General features: G+C 46.1%; 1 protein-coding gene across 3 annotated transcripts in view; it reads right to left on the reverse strand.

Annotated features, from left to right (window-relative positions):
* The window catches only part of LOC129866834 (UPF0606 protein KIAA1549-like), a 97,059-nt gene that overhangs the window by 41,950 nt on the left and 28,132 nt on the right, over positions 1-26,977 (reverse strand). For all 3 annotated transcript variants that reach the window (XM_055939798.1, XM_055939797.1, XM_055939799.1), the window contains one exon: positions 278-2,590. In XM_055939798.1, the coding sequence (XP_055795773.1) occupies positions 278-2,590 (2,313 nt within the window). The remainder of the gene's footprint in view (positions 1-277; positions 2,591-26,977) is intronic.

Consider the following 26,977-nt stretch of genomic DNA (forward strand, 5'->3'; position numbering starts at 1 on the left):
AGGAAGATGGAAGCACACATAGGCAGTAAATCTCATTATCAGATCATTATCTCATCTCACATTATCTCATATCTCATTGATAAATGCTGTTATAGATTCATTTAGTGGACAATATTATCAAAACATTACATCACAAACGATGACTTTCATACTAAAAGGGAAAGAATAAGACAGAGTTGTTGATTATATCTTAGTAACATTGATTAAGTTGACATTCCACATAATGTTGCTGCATTAAAAAAGTATATTAATACGTCAAAGAGGTAATACAACTTACCGACTTCAACAAAGTACACAGGCTTGGAGACGTTACAGAGGTACTGGCGGCCGATGGTTGTAGGCGGGCTCTTAGTAGTAGTTAGGAGGGGAGTGGTAGTGGTGGTGGCCAGAGCGGTGGTTGGAGAGGCCTCAGTCGTGATGCTGGTAGTAGTAGTGGCAGGATCAGTTGTGGAGATGTCTACACCGCTAACTGTAGTCTGGCTGTCGTTGGTCACTGCTGTGACAGGACTATCAGTATCAACGCCTTGGTCAGCCATGACTGACACCGGGGGGATGGTGGTGGCATTGGTGGCTGGTTCTGTCGGGCCTGAGGTGACATTGGGGGGTAATTCTGTCTGGCCGGGAAATGGGGAGAAGGCGATAGAGGTGGTCACCACAGGAGTTATGAGAGAGGTGCTGAGGAGGGCCGTCTCTGTGGCGGAGGGAGAGACGTACCACAGGATGTCTGTCTCCGAGGTAGTAGCACTAGGCTGCACTGACACTAAGACAGAGCTGTTGTCCAGTCCGACACTGGAGGTGGCCACAGGGCTCGTCCATTCACCGGACACCTGACCAGTGACACCCCACAGGGAGGACGAGAGGTCCATGGAGGGAGTTGGCGCTACTGAAGCCTCCAGGAATGGCACTGTGACATTCAGCGGAGTCATCTCCGTAGTGTCCGCGGTGGTCGTATTCAGAGGCTCTGAGCTGGAGATATCAGCAGAGGACTCTTCGATCCAGGAAGTGTTGTCAGAAGGCTGGACCTCCACTCCATCCACTCCATAGAAGGCTGTGAGCATGTGGCTGAGGTCCACAGTGAAGGTGCTAGTGGCCACGATGTGAGTGGTGCTGATGGACATCAGGGAGAAATGCCTGGAGGTGGTGGTCACGTTAGTGCCCCTGTGTTCTTCTGAGTCTTCCTTGGTCAGCTGGATGGTGTAGTACTCCAGGCTGTTCATGTCTGGTAAGAGAAGGTCTGTTGGTTCAACCATAAAGGTATCTGCCCAGTCAACATCTGAACCTCCTGGTAAATCCCCTTGAGGTGTTAGTATTTGTGTTGAGGCTAGTGTGGGGTGACTGGGAGAGGGATGGATGGAGAGAGGAATGGACGTGGGGGCCACACTTCCAACGCTAGAGCTGTAAGCCACTGTTGTGAGAATAGGTGAAGACGTCATGTGACGCATCGAGGAGAAGGACACGCCGACCCTGGAGGGGAAGGAGGTGTCGTAGCTTTCCACGTTGGAGTCCTCCAGGTCGTACATGTCCGTGGGCAGGTTGGTGACCAGGGAGAAGTCGTCCCTTTCCAAGCCCATGTAGGACGCGGTCTCCGGGTAGTCTCCTGAGCCCCAATCCACCACCATGGTGTTGGTGGGGAAGAGGTCCTCAGGAGGGACCATGGTGGGCTCGGACAAGGAGGATGTGGTGTGAGGGTTCAGAAAAGGCACGTAGCTGGGAGCCAGCTGCATCTCAGGTGATGGTTTTGGGAGCATATGGATATCTTGAGCAGCATCGTCCTTCTGCATGAGCTCACTGCTGGGGCGAAGGTGATCCAGATAGATTAACCTACTTGAGGGATCAAGGGGCAGTTTGGGATCCAGCAAGAGATCGCCTAAACTCTGGGACATGCCTGGATTATGTTTAGATTCTGGCCTGGCTTGGTCTGACTGGGCTTCTACATCTACCCGATTGTCAACAGGCAGTCTAGGCTGGTCGAGGGGTCCAACAGGAAGTGATGTCATAAATGCAGGAGTTGTCTGTTTTGATGCGTCTTGCTGGTTGCTGGGGGATAATAATGGAGGTTCATCTGGAGCTCTCTCATTAGAGTTTGGAACAATGAACTGTACCAATGTAGTCCAACTGGTGGCTGTAGAGAAGTTCAAGGGTGTTGTGGATTTGTTGGACTGTGGTCCGAGAGGTTTCTGAGGTGGTACTGTAACAAGGGTTGGAGAGAAAATTGCCATGGTTGAGTTAGGACCATAGAGCTTCAGCTCCCTTGAGAGTCTGGTAGGGCCTTTAGGTTGTTGCTGAAGGCCAACCACAGGCTCTGAGGAGCTTAAAGTGGGAGTGGAGAGAGGGTCTGGACCAATGGGGAGTGGATCTCTAGAAGTCAATGATTTGGAGTTTTGAGAAGCTGAAATACCCCATTGAGTAAGTGTTAGTGTATATTCAGGTGGTAGGTGACCAGGTGAAGGGAGAGCTGTAGTTGTTGTGTCGTCTGGGTGCTCAGAGGCCTCAGTGTGTGAAACGAATAAGGCTGAGGGTGATTCAGTCCCGCTTGATGCTTCTTCCTGAAACTCATCCAACACGGTGGGATCCAACGAAGAACAGTCTACTGAAAAATAAACAACATCAAACATGAACATTGATAATGGCAAATTATAGATCAGATAAGTTATCTGTAGAAAACTGAGTAGCCTAACTAAGACTGCACTGAAATAAAGTACTGCGGAAAATTGCGTGCTCTTCAAATTGACTAAGAGATCAATATGATCTCATTCTCATTGAAGACTTGTTGTTGATATACAGTGAAGCTTTTTCATTTCATTTTCTTGCTCAGTGAGTTTTGGCAACAACAACCTTTGGAAATGACCAGGAAGGAAGCCATCCATCACTCTTCAGAGAACAAAGTAGGCTATAAATGTTGAACCAAATTGCAGGATCAAATCAAACAACATTGGATAAAGTCAACCGATTTAGCCTAGTGACTCAAAGGGGAAAAGCTGTGGGGGTATTTCCACACAGGCATATAATTATAGACATTTCCTACATCACATCAATAGGACTCAAATATGTTCTGCCAGGCTCTTTAGCCTTAATTAGTAGGCTACTTTTCTCCATAGAATAAACACTGATCTGTGACTGTCAATAAATAACATACAAATTAAAGAGAAGAATCATGAATGGTCCCAAGGACATAATATAGGATTACCATTTATCATCGGAGGGCTCCATATGGGCCTAACCTGATCCTCACCTCTGGAGCAAAGGTTATGGGATGATTATTGGATGCTAAAGGTACACATTTGAGGCCTATTTTTCATCTGTCGTGGTCAGGGTTGGGGAGTAGGCCTAATCAATTACATATAATCTGATTACAAAATAAAACGGTGACTGTAATCAGTTAATTTAACAGCAAAAATATTGTAATCAGATTACAGATACTTTTGAAAAATGAAATGATTACTTCTTGGATTACTTCTAAATTCAGAAAGGATGTGTGCTGAGAAAAAAATACATTATGACGCCTTTCTGTTTTCTCAGTGACATTCAATTCAGCATCGGAAAAAAGGTGCAAGTTTAAGTTTGTTTCACCTGAACGAGTCTGACCACAAGTCAGAGACCACTATGATGACAAACCAAATGTGTTTGATGGATCCTTTTTGTCTTCTTCTAATGCCTCTTAAGGGGAAAGTAATCAAAAAGTAATCTGATTATGTTACTGAGTTTAAGTAATCCAAAAGTTACATCACTGATTAGGACTTTTTCCTATAATTTTAGACCGGTAACTAACTAGCAACTGTAATGTAATAAAAGTAATGAAATCCACACTAAAACATTAACTTAAGCCTGATAACCTAATTTGAGTAGGCCGGTCTATGTGCAAAAAGATTCCAACCAACAACGTTACATAAAACGTACAATACCACTTATAGGCTGCGACATTGTGTTTGTGCACTTCTACAAAATCACTACAGTGCCTTAGGCATCAGGCTAATCACTAGTGTAGCTAATGCAGTACCATTTGCCAAAGTGGCTGTAAAAGGGAAAAATCTATTCAGATCCACAAAACACTGTTACAGTCCAGTGTGACTGGATGCACACAACAATGACAACAAAAAGTTATCGGCAGAACCCTCATGGAACAGCAGTGAATAAACGGGTTAGGCTATCTCACAGTGAACATTTTGTGATGCTGTACTATCATTTCCTTTGTGTGTATGATAATACATTTAGTTTGTTAGGCCTAATTAATGTTGTGTGTGGATGAGGACATATGGCGACCATATGTTCCAGAATAACAACCTCAGGTCATTCTAGTTTAAGGGTCCAAAGTGAGCTACGTACTGAAGCACACTAGTAGGAACAACTACCTAGTTACATAACATTTTCTGGTGCTTGACCTTCGTATGTCCCTATTCTCCCTCATCAAAAGCAATTGTATATTTTATTCAAAAGCCATCACAAACCTACCAGGACTAATTCTAGTAATTTTTTAGAGTGGGGTTTGGTTGGGCACGGAAGTGCTGTAATGGACAATACGTCTTCGCTGATGCAGTGAGTATGTTTCTGACTAACTTGCCAGACTAGAGAGTGCTAGAGAGTGCCAACGGCCTTTATTCAGTCATTTGCTTCTTGCGTAACTTAAGCATCATGCATGATTTAATTGGGAACTGCCATGATTACACAAGTCACAGTCTAATACACGTGTGTGTGACGTGTGTTTTGTGTGTACACGTGCGTGTGTGTGTGTTTCCGGGGCAGGATGTGTGTGTGAGCTGCCGGGAAGCCATGGGTGCCACGCTACAACACTTTGAATAATTCATAGTAGTGGACCTTCAAATCGGGTTCCAAAGAGCTGTATCAATTTGCCTAGTTTATATTCTAAAACGTGTTCTATACAGTTTCCATTAGAATCGCGCTTAAAGTCCAAACAGAGGCTTGTGCTGTTGAATCAGGGAACTTTGAGAACCAGAAAGCTGTATTACCCTGCAATCAGACGAGAGGTGTACTGTATGTCATCACACACTACTAGGCAGATCAGACAGCTGAGTTGAGGTGGTCTCCTAATGGTAACTGAGATGGTATCTTGAAGAAAGTAGATTGTCAACATGAACCTTCTGGAGGAATACTGTGAGTGTGTGAGTATCAGGTTTTGTTTACACTGAGGTGAACTCATGGCAGGTAACCAACAGGAAGCTGCTGAGGGGAGAACGGCTCATAATAATATCCGTAACGGAGCGGAATGGAACGGCATCAAGCACCTGGAAACCATGTGTTTGATGTATTTGATATCATTCCACTCAACCGCTCCAGCTATTACCACGAGCCTGTTCTCCCAATTAAGGTACCACCAACCTCCTGTGCAGGTAACGCGTCCTTCGAGCAGCATGGTGACTGCCTGGCTCTGTGAAGACTGTGAGATGGTAGATATTCTGGAACTGTCTGTGGTAAACCCGGCTGAAATCCACTTCAAATATCCCCTTTCAGAAAGTGTAGCTCATTCGCAAGAGATCGTATTGACTTTATGGGAGAGACAGAGAAACGCTGAGTTGTCCACAGTTTCATTTGAGAGGACTCGGGAGAAGACGCAATAAAGAAAGCAAAGTACGTTAGAAAAAGGGTCCGACTTTCTGTAATTCTTCTGTAACGTAGGCGTATCTAATGTAAACATAACAGGAATCTTCATCTATTCTGTTGGGTGTTAAAGCAGTGAAGTGAGCTTGATCGGGCTATGGGCTTCAGTATGCCGTGCTACTGTAAATGTTTTACACTGTCTGTGTGACTGAGAGTACATTAGAGGGACTTCAGAGTTCAGACCCTGACTAGGCATCGCTAGCAGCACAAGCCACAACCAGACTCATCATACGGAGTGACTCAGCAACTGCCTGCCATGTCACTGCTCTCTGTACGAGCTCTCTACACATCAAAACAACCACAGTACCAGATGACATCTATTTATACAAAAGAAAGACAGAGGAAAACTCATAAACACACGCATCATCATCATAATAAGCATGCCCCATTCAAGAAATTTAGAACCAGGAACAGATATAGCCCTTGGTTCTCTCCTGACCTGACTGCCCTTAACCAACAGAAACACATCCTATGGCGTTCTGCATTAGCATCGAACAGCCCCCGTGATATGCAACTTTTCAGGGAAGCTAGGAACCAATATACACAGGCAGTTAGAAGAGCCAAGGCTAGCTTTTTCAAGCAGAAATTTGCTTCCTGCAACACAAACTCAAAAAAGTTCTGGGACACTGTAAAGTCCATGGAGAATAAGAACACCTCCTCCCAGCTTCCAACTGCACTGAAGATAGGAAACACTGTCACCACCGACAAATCCACTATAATTGAGAATTTCAATAAGCATTTTTCTACGACTGGTCATGCTTTCCACCTGGCTACCCCTACCCCGGTCAACAGCACTGCACCCCCCACAGCAACTCGCCCAAGCCTTCCCCATTTCTCTTTCTCCCAAATACAGTCAGCTGATGTTCTGAAAGAGCTGCAAAATCTGGACCCTTACAAATCAGCCGGGCTAGATAATTTGGACCCTTTCTTTCTAAAACTATCTGCTGAAATTGTTGCCACCCCTATTACTAGCCTTTTCAACCTCTCTTTCGTGTCGTCTGAGATTCCCAAAGATTGGAAAGCAGCTGCGGTTATCCCCCTCTTCAAAGGGGGGGACACTCTTGACCCAAACAGCTACAGACCTATATCTATCCTACCCTGCCTTTCTAAGGTCTTCGAAAGCCAAGTTAACAAACAGATTACCGACCATTTCGAATCGCACCATACCTTCTCCGCTATGCAATCTGGTTTCAGAGCTGGTCATGGGTGCACCTCAGCCACGCTCAAGGTCATAAACGATATCTTAACCGCCATCGATAGGAAACAATACTGTGCAGCCGTATTCATTGACCTGGCCAAGGCTTTTGACTCTGTCAATCACCACATCCTCATCGGCAGACTCGACAGCCTTGGTTTCTCTAATGATTGCCTCGCCTGGTTCACCAATTACTTCTCTGATCGAGTTCAGTGTGTCAAATCGGAGGGTCTGTTGTCCGGGCCTCTGGCAGTCTCTATGGGGGTGCCACAGGGTTCAATTCTTGGACCGACTCTCTTCTCTGTATACATCAATGATGTCGCTCTTGCTGCTGGTGAGTCTCTGATCCACCTCTACGCAGACGACACTATTCTGTATACTTCTGGCCCTTCTTTTGACACTGTGTTAACAACCCTCCAGGCGAGCTTCAATGCCATACAACTCTCCTTCCGTGGCCTCCAATTGCTCTTAAATACAAATAAAACTAAATGCATGCTCTTCAACCGATCGCTGCCTGCACCTGCCCGCCTGTCCAACATCACTACTCTAGACGGCTTTGATTTAGAATATGTGGACAACTACAAATACCTAGGTGTCTGGTTAGACTGTAAACTCTCCTTCCAGACTCACATCAAACATTTCCAATCCAAAGTTAAATCTAGAATTGGCTTCCTATTCCGCAACAAAGCATCCTTCACTCATGCTGCCAAACATACCCTTGTAAAACTGACCATCCTACCAATCCTCGACTTCGGTGATGTCATTTACAAAATAGCCTCCAATACCCTACTCAATAAATTGGATGCAGTCTATCACAGTGCCATCCGTTTTGTCACCAAAGCCCCTTACACTACCCACCACTGCGACCTGTACACTCTCGTTGGCTGGCCCTCGCTTCATACTCGTCGCCAAACCCACTGGCTCCAGGTCATCTACAAGACCCTGCTAGGTAAAGTCCCCCCTTATCTCAGCTCGCTGGTCACCATAGCAGCACCTACCTGTAGCACGCGCTCCAGCAGGTATATCTCTCTGTTCCTTTGGCCGCCTCTCATTCCAGTTCTCTGCTGCCAATGACTGGAACGAACTACAAAAATCTCTGAAATTGGAAACGCTTATCTCCCTCACTAGCTTTAAGCACCAGCTGTCAGAGCAGCTCATAGATTACTGCACCTGTACATAGCCTATCTATAATTTAGCCCAAACAACTACCTCTTTACCTACTGTATTAATTTATTTATTTTTGCTCCTTTGCACCCCATTATTTCTATCTCTACTTTGCACTTTCTTCCACTGCAAACCAACCATTCCAGTGTTTTTTTTACTTGCTATATTGTATTTACTTCGCCACCATGGCCTTTTTATATTTTTATTTATTTTTATATATATTTTGTTTGCCTTCACCTCCCTTATCTCACCTCACTTGCTCACATTGTATATAGACTTATTTTTTCACTGTATTATTGACTGTATGTTTGTTCTACTCCATGTGTTGTTGTATGTATCGAACTGCTTTGCTTTATCTTGGCCAGGTCGCAATTGTAAATGAGAACGTGTTCTCAATTTGCCTACCTGGTTAAATAAAGGTGAAATAAAAAAATAAAAAAATACAACCCAAACTACCGAGAACCAGTGAGAGATCCAGCCAAAGAACCACAGCTGCTCAGACATCTAGACTGGCTATGATGCATCTGAACTTTGTTTGTGGAGATGAACTTGAACTCAATCAAGGTGCTCTTTAGGATCTTTGTTTTCCTTCATTGCTCCCATTCAGTCAATGTTAGATCTAGACAGTAAGAGGAAAACATGCTAAATGCTATCCTTTGGTTCTGTAACATGTACGCTGGGAGTTGGGGAGGAAGTACAGGGAGTGTATTTAATAAATAAATGAACATAGAAGAAAACAAGATACACAAGTAGCGTACAGACATCAAACACAAACAGAGTCAATAACGCCGAGGGAAAGAACCAAAAGGGAGTGACATATATAGAGAAGGTAATCAGGCCGGTGATTGAGTCCAGGTGAGTCTGATGAGGTGCTGATGCGCGTGACGATGGTGACAGGTGTGCATAAAAATGAGCGGCCTGACAACCTCGAGCGCCTGAGAGGGAGTATACGTGACAGTACCCCCTCCCTGAATTTTTTTTTTACAAAAGAATTGTCATGCACCTATGCACTTAAATAGCGAATGGAGGACGCTTTTCCCATGGTTCATTTTCATGCCAGCCAGGTAGCCTATACTCCTGTTGTAAAGTGAAGCAATGTGCTTAATATTAGGAAAGTTGAGAAATAAATATAGTAGGCCTAGCCTCTAGAAAGGCGATGGGATCCTCCTCTTTTAATAGAGGCCATCAAAACTCTGTTAACTTGCATAGCCTATAGAAATGTTGCGCAACATGAGCTCATATGCTCTCATGACGTTTTGTGATTTTCGATTGCATTTCCATTGACGTCAGAGTGATTATTTGTATTTGTAATTATTATGGATCCCCATTAGCTGCTGCTTTACTCTTCCTGGGGTCCAGCAAAATTAAAGTAGTTTATACAATTTTAAAACATTACAATACTTTCTCAGATTTTACAACACACTGTGTGCCCTCAGGACCCTACTCCACCACTACCACATATCTACATAACTAAATCCATGTGTGTGTGTGTGTGTGTGTGTGTGTGTGTGTGTGTGTGTGTGTGTGTGTGTGTGTGTGTGTGTGTGTGTGTGTGTGTGTGTGTGTGTGTGTGTGTGTGTGTGTGTGTGTGTGTGTGTGTGTGCATGCATGTGTTTGTGTTGCTGTTCCATAAGGTGTTATTTTATCTGTTTCTTAAATCAAATGTTACTGCTTTGCGTCAGTTACTTGATTTGGAATAGAGTTCCATGTAGTCATGGCTCTATGTAGTACTGTGTGCCTCCCATAGTCTGTTCTGGACTTGGGGACTGTGAAGAGACCTCTTGTGGGGTATGCATGAGTGTCCGAGCTGTGTGCCAGTAGTTTAGACAGAGAGCTCAGTGCATTCAACATGTCAATACCTCTCATAAATAAAGGTAGTGAGGAAGTCAATCTCTCCTCCACTTTCAGCCAGGAGAGATTGACATGCATATTATTAATATTAGCTCTCTGAGTATATCCAAGGGCCAGCCATGCCGCCCTGTTCTGAGCCAATTGCAAAAAAAGTCATTTTTTGTGGCACCTGACCACATGACCGAACAGTAGTCAAGATGTGACAAAACTAGGGCCTGTAGGACCTGCCTTGTTGATAGTGCTGTTAAGAAGGCAGAGCATCGCTTAATTATAGACAGACTTCTCCGCATCTTAGCTACTATTGCATCAATATGTTTTGACCATGACAGTTTACAATCTAGGGTTAGTCTAATCTAGTGTTAGTCATCTCAACTTGCTCAATTTCCACATTATTTATTAGAAGATGTAGTTGAGGTTTAGGGTTTAGTGAGTGTTTTGTTCCAAATACAATGCTTTTAGTTTTAGAAATATTTAGGGCTAACTTATTCCTTGCCACCCACTCTGAAACTAACTGCAGCTCTTTGTTGAGTGTTGCAGTCATTTCAGTTGCTGTAGTAGCTGACGTGTATAGTGTTGAGTCATCCGCATACATAGAAACTCTGGCTTCACTCAGTCAGTGTCGTTAGTAAAAATTGAAAAAAGCAAGGGGCCTAAACAGCTACCCTGGGGAATTCCTGATTCTAACTGGATTATATTTTATAGGCTTCCATTAAAGAACACCCTCCGTGTTCTGTTAGACAAGTAACTCCTTATCCACATTATAGCAGGGGGTGTAAAGCCATAACACATATGTTTTTCCAGCAGTAGACTATGATCAATAATGTCAAAATTTGCACTGAAGTCTAACAAGACAGCCCCCACAATCATTTTATCATCAATTTATCAGCCAGTCATCAGTCATTTGGTATGTGCTGTGCTTGTTGAGTGGCCTTCCCTATAAGCATCCTGAAATTCTGTTGTCAATTTGTTTACTGTAAAATAGCATTGCATCTGGTCAAACACCATTTTTCCCAGAAGTTTACTTACGGTTGGTAACAGGCTGATTGGTTGACTATTTGAGCCAGTAAAAAGGGCTTTACTATTCTTGGGTAGCGGAATGACTTTAGCTTCCCTCCAGACCTGAGGGCACACACTCTCTAGTAGGCTTAAATTGAAGATGTGGCAAATAGGAGTGGCAATATCGTCTGCTATTATCCTCAGTAGAGGGACAATAGAGTGCTGAGTACCAGGCACATAGCAAGTTTGGTAGGCTCCTAATGACCATCAGCAGCATCAGAGCTCAGTTTTGGAGAACCGTGTTACCGTGACTAAATGGTCACGTGGAATTTGACTGTGGTCATGACTCGTAACCGCCGGTGTGGCGGTAATACGGTCACCGTAACAGCCCTAATCAGGCCAACATGTTCCTTTTTCTTGGGTGTCCTAAAAATGAGTAGTGTCTCAGTGCCTGGATATTCCAGAGCGTACACTAGCTAGGTAACTTCCATGCGGCATGCAGCGCCACGGGGCGCCAAGCGTTTGAACCCCAGCAGCTGGATAACACTCCTCCACACCTCCCTCCTTTCCATGACCATTAGTAACACACAGAGAGAGATAGATATATAAAGAGAGTGAGAGAGAGAGAGAGCGAGATAAAAAAAAAAATCTATATTCTTTAAAAACTTTTGTGAGTGTAATGTTTACTAATGTTTCCCTTGTTAATTTCCCTTTTGTTCATTGTCTATTTAATTTGCTTCGACAATGTAAACTTATGTTTCCCATGCCAATAAAGTCTTTTGAATTGAATGAGAGAGAGAGACAGAGAGAGAGATCTTCTGCACAGATTCTGCCAGACCTGGGCCCTGACAGTAAAACTCAGTAAGACCAAAATAATGGTGTTCCAAAAAAGGTCCAGTCGCCAGAACCACAAATACAAATTCCATCTAGACACCGTTGCCCTAGAGCACACAAAAAACTATACATACCTTGGCCTAAACATCAGCGCCACAGGTAACATCCACAAAGCTGTGAACGATCTGAGAGACAAGGCAAGAAGGGCATTCTATGCCATCAAAAGGAACATAAAATTCGACATACCAATTAGGATCTGGTTAAAAATAATTGAATCAGTTATTTAACCCATTGCCCTTCATGGTTGTGAGGTCTGGGGTCCGCTCACCAACCAAGAACTCACAAAAAATGGGACAAACACCAAATTGAGACTGCATGCAGAATTCTGCAAAAATATCCTCCTCGTACAATGTAGAACACCAAATATTGCATGCAGAGCAGAATTAGGCAGATACTCGCTAATGATCAAAATCCAGAAAAGATCCGTTTAATTCTACAACCACCTAAAAGGAACCGATTTCCAAACCTTACATAACAAAGCCATCGCCTACAGAGTGATGAACCCGGAGAAGAGTCCCCTAAGCAAGCTGGTCCTGGGGCTCTGTTCACAAACACACCCCACAGAGCCCCAGGACAGCAACACAATTAGACCCAACCAAATCATGAGAAAACAAAAAGATAATTCATTGACACATTGGAAAGAATTAACTAAAAAACAGAGCAAACTAGAATGCTATTTGGCCCTAAACAGAGAGTACACAGTGGCAGAATACCTGACCACTGTAACTGACCCAAACTTAAGGAAAGCTTTGACTATGTACAAACTCAGTGAGCATAGCCTTGCTATTGAGAAAGGCCACCATAGAGACACCTCCCTATCCCTCCCTCCCTCTCTCTCTTCCTCTCTCCCTCTGCTTAATGCTGGGCCTGAGAGGAAGCTACTAGCTACAGAAGCATCCTTCATTAGACAGAAACATTGTTACTTCTTACAGTGTCTAGGCCTACAGTGCCTTCAGAAAGTATTGACACCCCTTGACTTTTTCCACATTTTGTTGTGTTTCAGCCTGAATTTAAAATTGATTAAATTGAGATTTTGTATCACTGGCCTACACACAATACCAAAGTTGAATATTGTTGAAATTTATTGAAATTTATTAAAAATGTATTAAAAATGAAAAGCTGAAATGTCCTTTTTGTTATGGTAAGCCTTTTATTTTATTTATTTCAACTTTATTTAACCAGGTAGGCTAGTTGAGAACAAGTTCTCATTTACAACTGCAACCTGGCCAAGATAAAGCAAAGCAGAGCGACACAAACAACAACACAGAGTTACACATGGAATAAACAAACATACAGTCAATAACACAATAGAGAAAAAAAGTATATATACAGTGTGTGCAAATGAGGTAAGATAAGGGAGGTAAGACAATATAGGCCATAGTGGCAAAATAATTACAATTTAGCAATTAAACACTGGAGTGATAGAAGTGCAGAAAATCAGTGTGCAAGTAGAGATACAGGGGTGCAAAGGAGCAAAATAAATAATAACAGTATGGGGATGAGGTAGTTGGATGGGCTATTTACAGATGGGCTATGTACAGTTGCAGTGATCTGTGAGCTGCTCTGACAGCTGGTGCTTAAAGTTACTGAGGGAGATATGGGTCTCCAGCTTCAGTGATTTTTGCAAATCGTTCCAGTCATTGGCAGCAGAGAACTAGAAGGAAAGGTGGCCAAAGGAGGAATTGTCTTTGGCTTTCCTAACTGCGTGTGTACAGTGGGGAGAACAAGTATTTGATACACTGCCGATTTTGCAGGTTTTCCTACTTACAAAGCATGTAGAGGTCTGTAATTTTTATCAAAGGTACACTTCAACTGTGAGAGACGGAATCTAAAACAAAAATCCAGAAAATCACATTGTATGATTTTTAAGTAATTCATTTGCATTTTATTGCACGACATAAGGATTTGATACATCAGAAAAGCAGAACTGAATATTTGGTACATAAACCTTTGTTTGCAATTACAGAGATCATATGTTTCCTGTAGTTCTTGACCAGGTTTGCACACACTGCAGCAGGGATTTTGGCCCACTCCTCCATACAGACCTTCTCCAGATCCTTCAGGTTTCGGGGCTGTCGCTGGGCAATACGGACTTTCAGCTCCCTCCAAAGATTTTCTATTGGGTTCAGGTCTGGAGACTGGCTAGGCCACTCCAGGACCTTGAGATGCTTCTTACGGAGCCACTCCTTAGTTGCCCTGGGTGTGTGTTTCGGGTCGTTGTCATGCTGGAAGACCCAGCCACGACCCATCTTCAATGCTCTTACTGAGGGAAGGAGGTTGTTGGCCAAGATCACGCGATACATGGCCCCATCCATCCTCCCTATAAATACGGTGCAGTCGTCCTGTCCCCTTTGCAGAAAAGCATCCCCAAAGAATGATGTTTCCACCTCCATGCTTCACGGTTGGGATGGTGTTCTTGGGATTGTACTCATCCTTCTTCTTCCTCCAAACACGGCGAGTGGAGTTTATACCAAAAAGCTCTAAAAGCTCAATATTCCAAGGTAAGAGGTTTTAGGTTGTAGTTAATATGCAAAAATGTATCAACGTAAAATTAATCAACATTTAGTGTTTTCTTCACCCAACTTTTAACCCAAATCCAATGACGTGGAGATTTTTTGGTTGTTGATTTCAAGTTGAATTCACATTAGTTGACAACTCAACCAAATGTAAATCAAAACTAGACAATGAACTGACATCTGTGCCCAGTGTGTAATTTGACCGAGGACAATGCAACAGCCAGCAGACGGACAGGTAACTTGGGTTGACATTACAGTAGGCACGGCTGGACAAAGGGTTACAGGACAGAGTACCGCTGCCACCTGCTTGCTGAAACACGAGCGTTTTGCGCACCACTGGGTTTCATCAATTTAACAGGCATGGAACGCATGCACGGAGACACCTTCAAATATCCCATCCTAGTAGCACAAATGTCAAGTGCATGAACTGGCAAGAGAAGTGTGCCATAGGACAGGCTTGATGAAGTACACTTATTTTGAGAAATAGGCCTAGTCATGCTCTCAAAAGGAACATTTGATAAAGAAATGTCCTGTTTTTTTCAAAATATGACATAAATGATGCCAATGTTTCTTTGTGTAACTTGTGGTTAAATTAGCATAATATTCAAACGGAAGGTCAACAAGGAATGTGGACTATTATACTGTACAATTTTATGGTTACTGTTTGGCTAAATTATATTGATGAGTAATCAAATAAAGAATTTCCCATTTTATTCCTTCATTAAAACAAAATAACACTGAAATAAGCCCTGGTTTCATTAAAGGCTGACAGCATTCTTGAATTAATGTGGTGGGAGGTTAATTAATTCCTTACATGAAAAATCCCCTAATAATGAGATTCCTGCTGCACGTGATGGGGCCTTGAGGTGTCTCATTTGCATCAACACACAACATCTACATACTGGCACAAATTGTCTTCATAACAAATATTGGTCTGCCTCCTCACTCCTTCTAAAGACTTTGTGGATGAAAGAGTAGCTGAGTTGATCATAACGTCTACTAGCAACACAGGCCCATTCATATGACAGAATTATTCAATCAGTTTGAGCATCAGAGTAGCTGGCAGGTGGCCTGCACAACAGGAGGATTATCTGTGCTGCCAATGGCTGATCCTACCATTTCTTGTCATCCTAATAACATAACAAGAAATACACATAGCCAGAGAGAGAGAGAGCGAGAGCGAGAGAGAAAAGTGGGACACGAAATGGAACAAACACCCAATTGAGACTCTGCATGCAGAATTCTGCTAAAATAGGATTTAGGACTATACCCGCTAGTTATCAACATCCAGAAAAGAGCTGTTCAATTCTACAACCACCTAAAAGGAAGTGATGCCCACACATTCCACCACAAAGCCCTCACCTACAGAGATGAACCTCGAGAAGAGTCCCCTCAGACAGCCAGAGCCTCAGGACAGAAACACATTTAGACGCAACCCAATTATGAGAAATCAAAAAGATAACTAATTGACATACTGAAAAGAATCAACCAAAAAACAGAGCACATTGGAATGTTCTATGGCCCTAAACAGAGTATACAATGTCAGAATACCTGACCACTGTGACTGACTCTAAATGTATAAAGTCATTGACTATGTACAGACTAGAGTTCGACTGATTAATCGTCATGGCCGATTGATTAGGGACGATATCATAACAACAAGTTTTCATAACAATCGGTAATTGGCCTTTTTGGACGCCGATTATGGCCGATTATATTGCAATCCACGAGGAAACTGCGTGGCAGGCTGACCACCTGTTACACGAGTGCAGCAAGGAGCCAAGGTAAGTTGCTAGCTAGCATTAAACTTACCTTATAAAAAACAATCAATCTTCACATAATCACTAGTTAACTACACATGGTTGATGATATTACTAAGTTAACTAGCTTGTCCTGCGTTGCAAATAATCAAGAGCTTGACGCCCTGATAAGTTCCTTTCCTGAGGATGGCTCACCTCTCACAGTTCTGGGTGACTTTAACCTCCCCACGTCTACCTTTGACTCATTCCTCTCTGCCTCCTTCTTTCCACTCCTCTCCTCTTTTGACCTCACCCTGTCACCTTCCCCCCCTACTCACAAGGCAGGCAATACGCTTGACCTCATCTTTACTAGATGCTGTTCTTCCACTAATCTCATTGCAACTCCCCTCCAAGTCTCCGACCACTACCTTGTATCCTTTTCCCTCTCGCTCTCATCCAACACTTCCCACACTGCCCCTACTCGGATGGTATCGCGCCGTCCCAACCTTCGCTCTCTCTCCCCCGCTACTCTCTCTTCTTCCATCCTATCATCTCTTCCCTCTGCTCAAACCTTCTCCAACCTATCTCCTGATTCTGCCTCCTCAACCCTCCTCTCCTCCCTTTCTGCATCCTTTGACTCTCTATGTCCCCTATCCTCCAGGCCGGCTCGGTCCTCCCCTCCTGCTCCGTGGCTCGACGACTCATTGCGAGCTCACAGAACAGGGCTCCGGGCAGCCGAGCGGAAATGGAGGAAAACTCGCCTCCCTGCGGACCTGGCATCCTTTCACTCCCTCCTCTCTACATTCTCCTCTTCTGTCTCTGCTGCTAAAGCCAATTTCTACCACTCTAAATTCCAAGCATCTGCCTCTAACCCTAGGAAGCTCTTTGCCACCTTCTCCTCCCTCCTGAATCCTCCTCCCCCTCCTCCCCCCTCCTCCCTCTCTGCTGATGACTTCGTCAACCATTTTGAAAAGAAGGTCGACGACATCCGATCCTCGTTTGCTAAGTCAAACGACACCGCTGGTTCTGCTCACACTGCCCTACCCTGTGCTCTGACCTCTTTCTCCCCTCTCTCTCCAGATGAAATCTCGCGTCTTGTGACGGCCGGCCGCCCAACAACCTGCCCGCTTGACCCTATCCCCTCCTCTCTTCTCCAGACCATTTCCGGAGACCTTCTCCCTTACCTCACCTCGCTCATCAACTCATCCCTGACCGCTGGCTACGTCCCTTCCGTCTTCAAGAGAGCGAGAGTTGCACCCCTTCTGAAAAAACCTACACTCGATCCCTCCGATGTCAACAACTACAGACCAGTATCCCTTCTTTCTTTTCTCTCCAAAACTCTTGAACGTGCCGTCCTTGGCCAGCTCTCCTGCTATCTCTCTCAGAATGACCTTCTTGATCCAAATCAGTCAGGTTTCAAGACTAGTCATTCAACTGAGACTGCTCTTCTCTGTGTCACGGAGGCGCTCCGCACTGCTAAAGCTAACTCTCTCTCCTCTGCTCTCATCCTTCTAGACCTATCGGCTGCCTTTGATACTGTGAACCATCAGATCCTCCTCTCCACCCTCTCCGAGCTGGGCATCTCCGGCGCGGCCCACGCTTGGATTGCGTCCTACCTGACAGGTCGCTCCTACCAGGTGGCGTGGCGAGAATCTGTCTCCGCACCACGTGCTCTCACCACTGGTGTCCCCCAGGGCTCTGTTCTAGGCCCTCTCCTATTCTCGCTATACACCAAGTCACTTGGCTCTGTCATATCCTCACATGGTCTCTCCTATCATTGCTATGCAGACGACACACAATTAATCTTCTCCTTTCCCCCCTCTGATAACCAGGTGGTGAATCGCATCTCTGCATGTCTGGCAGACATATCAGTGTGGATGACGGATCACCACCTCAAGCTGAACCTCGGCAAGACGGAGCTGCTCTTCCTCCCGGGGAAGGACTGCCCGTTTCATGATCTCGCCATCACGGTTGACAACTCCATTGTGTCCTCCTCCCAGAGTGCTAAGAACCTTGGCGTGATCCTGGACAACACCCTGTCGTTCTCAACTAACATCAAGGCGGTGACCCGTTCCTGTAGGTTCATGCTCTACAACATTCGCAGAGTACGACCCTGCCTCACGCAGGAAGCGGCGCAGGTCCTAATCCAGGCACTTGTCATCTCCCGTCTGGATTACTGCAACTCGCTGTTGGCTGGGCTCCCTGCCTGTGCCATTAAACCCCTACAACTCATCCAGAACGCCGCAGCCCGTCTGGTGTTCAACTTTCCCAAGTTCTCTCACGTCACCCCGCTCCTCCGCTCTCTCCACTGGCTTCCAGTTGAAGCTCGCATCCGCTACAAGACCATGGTGCTTGCCTACGGAGCTGTGAGGGGAACGGCACCTCCGTACCTTCAGGCTCTGATCAGGCCCTACACCCAAACAAGGGCACTGCGTTCATCCACCTCTGGCCTGCTCGCCTCCCTACCTCTGAGGAAGTACAGTTCCCGCTCAGCCCAGTCAAAACTGTTCGCTGCTCTGGCACCCCAATGGTGGAACAAACTCCCTTACGACGCCAGGTCAGCGGAGTCAATCACCACCTTCCGGAGACACCTGAAACCCCACCTCTTTAAGGAATACCTAGGATAGGATAAAGTAATCCTTCTAACCCCCCCCCCCCCCTTAAAAGAGTTAGATGCACTATTGTAAAGTGGTTGTTCCACTGGATATCATAAGGTGAATGCACCAATTTGTAAGTCGCTCTGGATAAGAGCGTCTGCTAAATGACTTAAATGTAAATGTAAATGTAAATAATCAATACGGTGCCTGTTCATTTATCGTCGAATCACAGCCTACATCAACTTCGCCAAACGGGTGATGATTTAACAAAAGCGCTTTCGCACTAACCATAAATATCAATGCCTTTCTTAAAATCAATACACAGAAGTATATATTTTTTTAAACCTGCATATTTAGTTAAAATAAATGCATGTTAGCAGGCAATATTAATTGGGGAATTGTGTCACTTCTCTTGTGTTCAGTGCAAGCAGAGTCAGGGTATATGCAACAGTTTGGGCCGCCTGGCTCGTAGCGAACTGTATTTCTTCCTAAAAAAGACCGTAATTAATTTGCCAGAATTTTACATTATTATGACACAACATTGAAGGTTGTGCAATGTAACAGCAATATGTAGACTTAGGGTGGCCACCGTTTGATAAAATACGGAATGGTTCCGTATTTCACTGAAAGAATAAACGTTTTGTTTTCGAAATGATAGTTTCCGGATTTGCCCATTATTAATTTCTAAGGCTGGTATTTATGTGTGTTTATTATAATTAAGTCTATGATTTGATTTTGATAGAGCAGTCTGACTGAGCAGTGGTAGGCAGCAGCAGGCTCGTAAGCATTCATTCAAACAGCACTTTACTGCGTTTGCGAGCAGCTCTTAGCAATGCTTGGTGCACCGCGCTGCTTATGACTTCAAGCCAATAAACTCCCGAGATTAGGCTGGCAATACTGAAAAGAAAGTGCCTATAAGAAAGTGCCTATAAGAACATCCAATAGTCAAAGGTATATGAAATACAAATGGTATAGAGGAAGTCGACGCGTCATAATTCTACAACCTAAAATTTGAATATATATATATATATATATATATATATATATATATATTTAAAAATAAAACAATAATAAAATAAAAAATAAAAATCGTCCAATTAAATCGGTATCGGCTTTTTGTGGTCGTCCAATAATCAGTATTGGCGTTGGCGTTGAAAAATCATAAATCGGTCAACCTCTACTACAGACTTAGTGAGCATAGCCTTTCTATTGAGAGAGGCCGCCATTGGCAGACTCGAGAGATGACAGGCAATGTGCCCACTGCCCTCAAAAGGCGGAAAATGAGCTACACTTCCTAACCTCCTGCCAAATTATGACCACATTAGAGACACATATTTCCCACAGATCACACAGACCCACAAAGAATTTGAAAACAAATCAAACATTGGTAAACTCCCATATCTGTTAGGCTAAATACCGCAGTGTGCCATCACAGCAGTAAGATTTGTGGCCCGTTGTCAAGAGAAAGGGGCAACCTGTCACGACTTCAACCGAGGCAGGCTCTCCTTCCCGTTCGGGTGGCGTTCGGCGGTCGTCGTCACCGGCCTATTAGCTGCCACTGATCCTTTTCTCCCCCTCCCTATGTGTTTATTTGTATCACCTGGTTTGGGGTAATTGGTAATTAGTGTGGCTTTATTAGCCAGCCAGATTGTATGCTTCTTTGTGCGGGATTGTTCGTCTGTTGCTGTGGATTTCGGGAGTGGGTTTTGTATTGTGTACTGGGTTTGTCTCCCGTGTTAGAGGACAGGTGTTTATGACACCCAGTAAGTCCGTGTTGGACATTTTGGTTTGCCGGTTAGGCATTAAATATCACCGCATTGAAGCTCTGCTGTTCCTGCGTCTGATTTCACACCCCACCGACACCCAGGTCGTTACAGAATCCCGCACCAATTTAAATGGAGTCAGCAGGAGCAGCAGCCAACCCTCTCCCATCGATGGAGGAACGGGTTCTCCACCACACAACTGTCCTCCATCGGATCGGATCCGCCATGGACCAAATGATGGAGAGAATGGAGCGATGGGAGAGGAGTGGGCTCCTCTCTCCACCTTCGGCTCCCCCCCCCCAGGACTCTTCATCCCCCGGCTCCAGCGCGCTCCGTCTTACGCTCCCGAGGGATTATGATGGAGCAGCGGCAGGTTGTCAGGGGTTCTTACTCCAACTGGAGCTATACCTGGCCACTGTTCGCCCCACTCCCTCGGGAGCGGAGAGGGTGAGTGTCCTCGTCTCCTGCCTAACGGGTCGTGCTCTGGAGTGGGCCAACGCAGTCTGGAATGGCCCGGACTCCGCGAAGGAGCACTACCCGGAGTTTACCCGTCGTTTTCGTGCCGTGTTTGACCACCCCACAGACGGCCGAGCGGCGGGTGAGAGACTATTTCATCTCAGGCAGGAGAAGAGGAGCGCACAGGATTTCGCGCTGGAGTTCCGGACCTTGGCCGCGGGATCAGGGTGGAACGACAGGGCCCTTATTGACCACTACCGGTGTAGTCTCCGGGAGGACGTCCGCAGGGAGCTAGCGTGTCGGGACATCGCGCTTTCTCTAGATGAACTTATTGACATGTCTATCCGACTGGATACTCTGCTGGCTGCCCGCGGGCGTTCGGAGAGGGTCCTGTGCGTTCCACCACCCAGCGCCCCGGCTCCCATCCCGATGGAGTTGGGAGGGGCCGCGCCTAGGGGTACCGGAGGAGGAGGCCCCCCCTGCACCAACTGTGGTCGGAGAGGACACACGTTCGACCGGTGCTGGGGGGGTCTGTCTGGGAGTCGAGATGTCAGGCGGAACGCTTCTCGATCACCCCAGGTGAGTCAGCACCAAACTCACCCAGAACCCCCTGTTGGTCACATGTTTGTCTCAATTTTTTTCCTTTATTTTTTCCCCTCTTCCCAGCATAGGGCACTAGTCGATTCAGGTGCAGCTGGGAACTTTATGGATCGCGGACTCGCCCGGAAGTTGGGCGTTCCGCTTGTGCCGATAGATTCTCCCTTTCCCGTTCACTCCCTAGATAGCCGGCCATTAGGGTCAGGGGTGGTCAGGGAGGTCACAGTTCCCCTGGACATGGTAACGCAGGGGAATCATAGGGAACGTATCAGTCTCTTTATTATTGATTCGCCTGCGTTTCCAGTGGTGCTGGGTGTTCCCTGGTTGGCCCGGCACAATCCCAATATTTCGTGGAGACAGGGGGTTCTCCAGGGGTGGTCAGAGGAGTGTTCTGGAAGGTGTCTGGGAGTTTCCATTGGTGCCACGTCGGTGGAGAGTCCAGACCAGGGTTCCACGGTGCGCATTCCCCCCGAGTATGCCGATTTGGCAATCGCTTTCTGTAAAAAGAAAGCGACGAAATTACCACCACATCGACCGGGTAGGGATTGTGCGATAGATCTCCAGGTTAACGCTGCGCTTCCTAAGAGTCACGTGTATCCTTTGTCCCAAGAGGAGACGTTGGCTATGGAGACATATGTCGCGGAGTCTCTGGGACAGGGGTACATTCGGCCCTCCATCTCACCCGTCTCCTCGAGTTTCTTTTTTGTGAAGAAAAAGGAGGGAGGTTTGCGTCCGTGTATTGATTATAGAGGTCTAAATGCCATCACAGTGGGGTTTAGTTACCCACTACCTCTCATCGCTTCGGCGGTGGAATCATTTCACGGAGCGCAGTTCTTTACAAAACTGGACCTCAGGAGCGCGTACAGTCTGGTGCGTATTCGGAAAGGAGATGAGTGGAAAACCGCATTTAGTACCACATCGGGCCACTATGAGTACTGCGTCATGCCGTATGGGTTAAAGAATGCTCCAGCCGTTTTCCAATCCTTTGTAGACGACATTCTCAGGGACCTGCACGTGCAGGGGGTAGTTGTGTATATCGATGACATTCTGATCTACTCAACTACTCACGCCGCGCATGTATCTCTGGTGCGCAAAGTGCTTGGCAGACTGCTGGAGCATGACCTATACGTCAAGGCTGAGAAGTGTGTGTTCTCCAAACAAGCCGTCTCCTTCCTGGGTTATCGCATTTCCACCTCGGGGGTGGTGGTGGAGAGTGACCGCATAAAGGCCGTGCGTAATTGGCCGACTCCAACCACGGTGAAGGAGGTGCAGCGGTTTTTGGGTTTTGCCAACTACTACCGGAGATTTATCCGGGGTTTTGGCCAGGTGGCGGCTCCCATTACCTCACTGCTAAAGGGGGGCCCGGTGCGGTTGCGGTGGTCGGCGGCGGCGGACGGAGCTTTCAACAGGTTGAAGGCTCTGTTCACGGATGCTCCCGTGTTGGCGCATCCGGATCCCTCTTTGGCATTCATAGTGGAGGTGGATGCGTCCGAGGCTGGGGTGGGTGCCGTGCTATCACAGCGCTCGGGTACGCCACCAAAACTCCGCCCCTGCGCTTTCTTCTCTAGTAAGCTCAGTGCAGCGGAGCGTAACTATGATGTGGGGGATCGGGAGTTGTTAGCGGTGGTCAGGGCTCTGAAGGTGTGGAGACACTGGCTTGAGGGGGCTAAGCACCCTTTTCTCATCTGGACCGACCACCAGAATCTGGAGTATATTCGGGCAGCTCGGAGACTGAACCCGCGTCAGGCAAGGTGGGCCATGTTTTTCACCCGGTTTCGGTACACGTTGTCTTATAGACCAGGCTCCCAAAACGTAAAGGCTGATGCATTGTCCCGCCTTTACGACACGGAGGATAGGACCACCGAACCCACTCCCATCATCCCCGCCTCGAGGCTGATAGCGCCAGTGGTATGGGAGGTGGACTCGGACATCGAGCGGGCGCTACGGGCGGAACCCGCGCCTCCTCAGTGTCCGGCGGGCCGTAAGTACGTACCGCTTGGTGTTCGGGACCGACTGATTCGGTGGGCTCATGTCCTACCCTCCTCGGGTCACCCTGGGGTGACGAGGACCGTGGGGAGCCTTCGGGGGAGGTATTGGTGGCCTACCTTAGCTCGGGACGTTAGGGTTTATGTCTCCTCCTGTTCGGTATGCGCTCAGAGTAAGGCTCCTAGGCACCTTCCTAGAGGGAAGTTGCAACCCCTCCCCGTTCCACAACGACCATGGTCTCATCTGTCCGTAGACTTCCTGACAGATCTTCCCCCTTCTCAGGGAAACACTACGGTTCTGGTCATTGTGGATCGGTTTTCTAAGTCCTGTCGTCTCCTCCCGTTGCCCGGTATCCCTACTGCCCTACAGACTGCGGAGGCCTTATTCACTCACGTCTTCCGGCACTACGGGGTGCCGGAGGACATCGTTTCTGATCGGGGCCCCCAATTCACGTCCCGAGTATGGAGGGCGTTCATGGAGCGTCTGGGGGTCACGGTCAGCTTGACTTCCGGTTTTCACCCCGAGAGTAATGGGCAGGTGGAAAGAGTGAACCAGGAGGTGGGTAGGTTTCTGCGGTCGTATTGCCAGGACCGGCCAGGGGAGTGGGCGAGATACATTCCCTGGGCCGAGATGGCCCAGAACTCCCTACGCCACTCCTCTACTAATGTGTCCCCCTTTCAGTGTGTGTTGGGGTACCAGCCGGTTCTGGCACCATGGCAGCCGAGCCAGACCGAGGCTCCTGCGGTGGAGGAGTGGGTACAGCGCTCCAAAGAGACCTGGAGGGCCGTCCAGGAGTCCCTCCAACAAGCTACTACTAGGCAGAAGAGGAGCGCTGACCGCCACCGCAGTGAGGCCCCCGTGTTTGTACCGGGGGAAAGGGTCTGGCTCTCGACCCGAAACCTACCCCTCCGCTTGCCCTGCCGGAAGCTGAGGCCGCAGTGTGTAGGGCCCTTCAAAGTCCTGAGGAGAATAAACGAGGTGTGTTATCGGTTAAAACTCCCTTCCTATTATCGTATTAACCCCTCGTTTCATGTGTCTCTCCTCAGGCCGGTGGTAGCTGGTCCCCTGCAGGACGGTGAGGTGCTGGAGGTCCCTCCTCCCCCTTTAGACATCGAGGGGTCCCCGGCGTATACGATACGGGCCATTCTGAACTCAAGACGCCGGGTGAGGGGCCTGCAGTACCTCGTAGACTGGGAGGGGTACGGTCCGGAGGAGAGGTGCTGGGTACCGGTGGAGGACATTTTGGATCCATCTATGTTAAGGGATTTCCATCGCCTCCATCCGGATCGCCCTGCGCCTCGTCCTCCGGGTCGACCTCGAGGCCGGTGTCGGCGCGCTGCGGGAGCCACGCGTCAGAGGGGGGGTACTGTCACGACTTCAACCGAGGCAGGCTCTCCTTCCCGTTCGGGTGGCGTTCGGCGGTCGTCGTCACCGGCCTATTAGCTGCCACTGATCCTTTTCTCCCCCTCCCTATGTGTTTATTTGTATCACCTGGTTTGGGGTAATTGGTAATTAGTGTGGCTTTATTAGCCAGCCAGATTGTATGCTTCTTTGTGCGGGATTGTTCGTCTGTTGCTGTGGATTTCGGGAGTGGGTTTTGTATTGTGTACTGGGTTTGTCTCCCGTGTTAGAGGACAGGTGTTTATGACACCCAGTAAGTCCGTGTTGGACATTTTGGTTTGCCGGTTAGGCATTAAATATCACCGCATTGAAGCTCTGCTGTTCCTGCGTCTGATTTCACACCCCACCGACACCCAGGTCGTTACACAACCAGTGGAGCACAAATTGCATTGTAAATACAACCTATATGTATCTGTTTATTTATTTTCCCTTTTATACTTAATATAACATTTGAAATGTCTATATTCTTTTAAAACTTTTGTGAGTGTAACGTTTACTAATGTTTCCCTTGTTTTTTCCCCTTTTGTTTGTCTATTCCATTTGCGTTGGAGAGAGAGAGAGGTGGGTGAAAGATCTGAGGCGAGCCTTGTACACACATTTCACTTGCACATTTTGTGTAATAATAACATTATTCTGTGGAAAAACTCGATGGATCCTGGCCTGATACGTAAAGATCCTAATCAAGACCCATTGCAGAGGTATGCTACCACAAGAGTTGTACAGGAAATGTGTTGGTCATCGGTCATAAGCCCTGTAGTTTCCCTCATCCTGACCTAAATGACTGGAGATAAAGACTGAAAGCTACATTATCTTTCTAATGCAAGGGCGCTGTGGCCAGAGTAGACTGCATAGTGATTAGACGATGGAAACAAAGATCAACTTTGTGTAGACATTTCCAGATTTAGGAAATGTATTTTAAGGGGAAATTTGAAAGCTAGTTTTAGGCTAGGCTACAGAAAACAATTTGTGTCACACTAAATTTCACATGACGTGACTGGCACAAATTGCTTGATTCAACATTGTTTCAATGTCATTGTATTCTGACATGGAATGTGGAAAATACACTGGATTTTAAAGAAAGTCATCAAAGTAAACTGTTGCTTTAAGGATGAAATTTCAACCACAGGATTATGGTAACCAAATTTCAACATAGACAAATCTTGTATAAAAGATGTTGAATTTGTACTTTTAAAACAGGGGATGTCAAACTCAATCAGTGCATGTGCCATATTGAAAAAACACAAGGCATTTGCAGGCCAGACATAACCTAATAGGTTTGTTTTAACACCAGATGAGCTGACAGCCATTTTGAACTGTTTCGCTATGGCTTTAGTCATCAATCTAGCAAGAGGGCAATATTTTATTCATGTAGTAGTGTCAGCGGGGAAGCAATAAAATAGGCCAATGTAAACATACACACATTTTTTTTAAGTCATTCTAGCGCCCGATTTCGGGGACTGTCAATTTATCTTCTTTTTTTGTTGCATAGGCCTACAACTGCGACCCAAACTGACCTTTGTTCTATTCAGAAAAAACATATTTAAAGTTCGATTTGATTTAGTCCTATTTTTTTTTAAACTTACATTTTTCATTGAGATGGAAATGTGAATCCAGCATTTCAATTATTCATTTGTAGACAAATTGGAATTAAAGCCAGAATAAGTCAGTGGCACAGATGGAACTATCCAAGCAGAAGATAAATCTTGTTCAAATGTTGATATTTGGTTGCGTTGACAACCAAACACAATTCAATAGCACTTTTGAAAAATAATAAATAGCCTTACAAACTAACGTAACGTTCAACTTGGCAACATTTTGAGGTTGCTGTAACTACACATTTCTTCTGATGTAATCATAGAAAGCATGCATGTTCAAGAGAGCATGCGTAGGTCATTGCATGTCTGTGGAGATCTTCACAATTGCTGTAATAATCTGTGCAGAATCTCAAACAGCATTGATCACTTTCCCCATATACTTTTATACTCAACTGCAATCCAGGACACTTGGTTCTGCTATTAGATGAAGAACAGTGATATCACATTAACAGGTTGTATAAATAAACAAAAGATCTTACATGATGTAGTGCGCCCAGTGGGTGGGCTATACTTTTTACACGGATGGATTTTCATACAGTGCTCTCATTTACTAGAGTTTCTTTCTTGGGCAAAAAAACGAGATGCTGTGTTGAGCTCAAATCAATATGAATCAT

Source organism: Salvelinus fontinalis, chromosome 12, assembly GCF_029448725.1.
Source record: "Salvelinus fontinalis isolate EN_2023a chromosome 12, ASM2944872v1, whole genome shotgun sequence".
In the NCBI taxonomy this organism is placed as follows: domain Eukaryota; kingdom Metazoa; phylum Chordata; class Actinopteri; order Salmoniformes; family Salmonidae; genus Salvelinus; species Salvelinus fontinalis.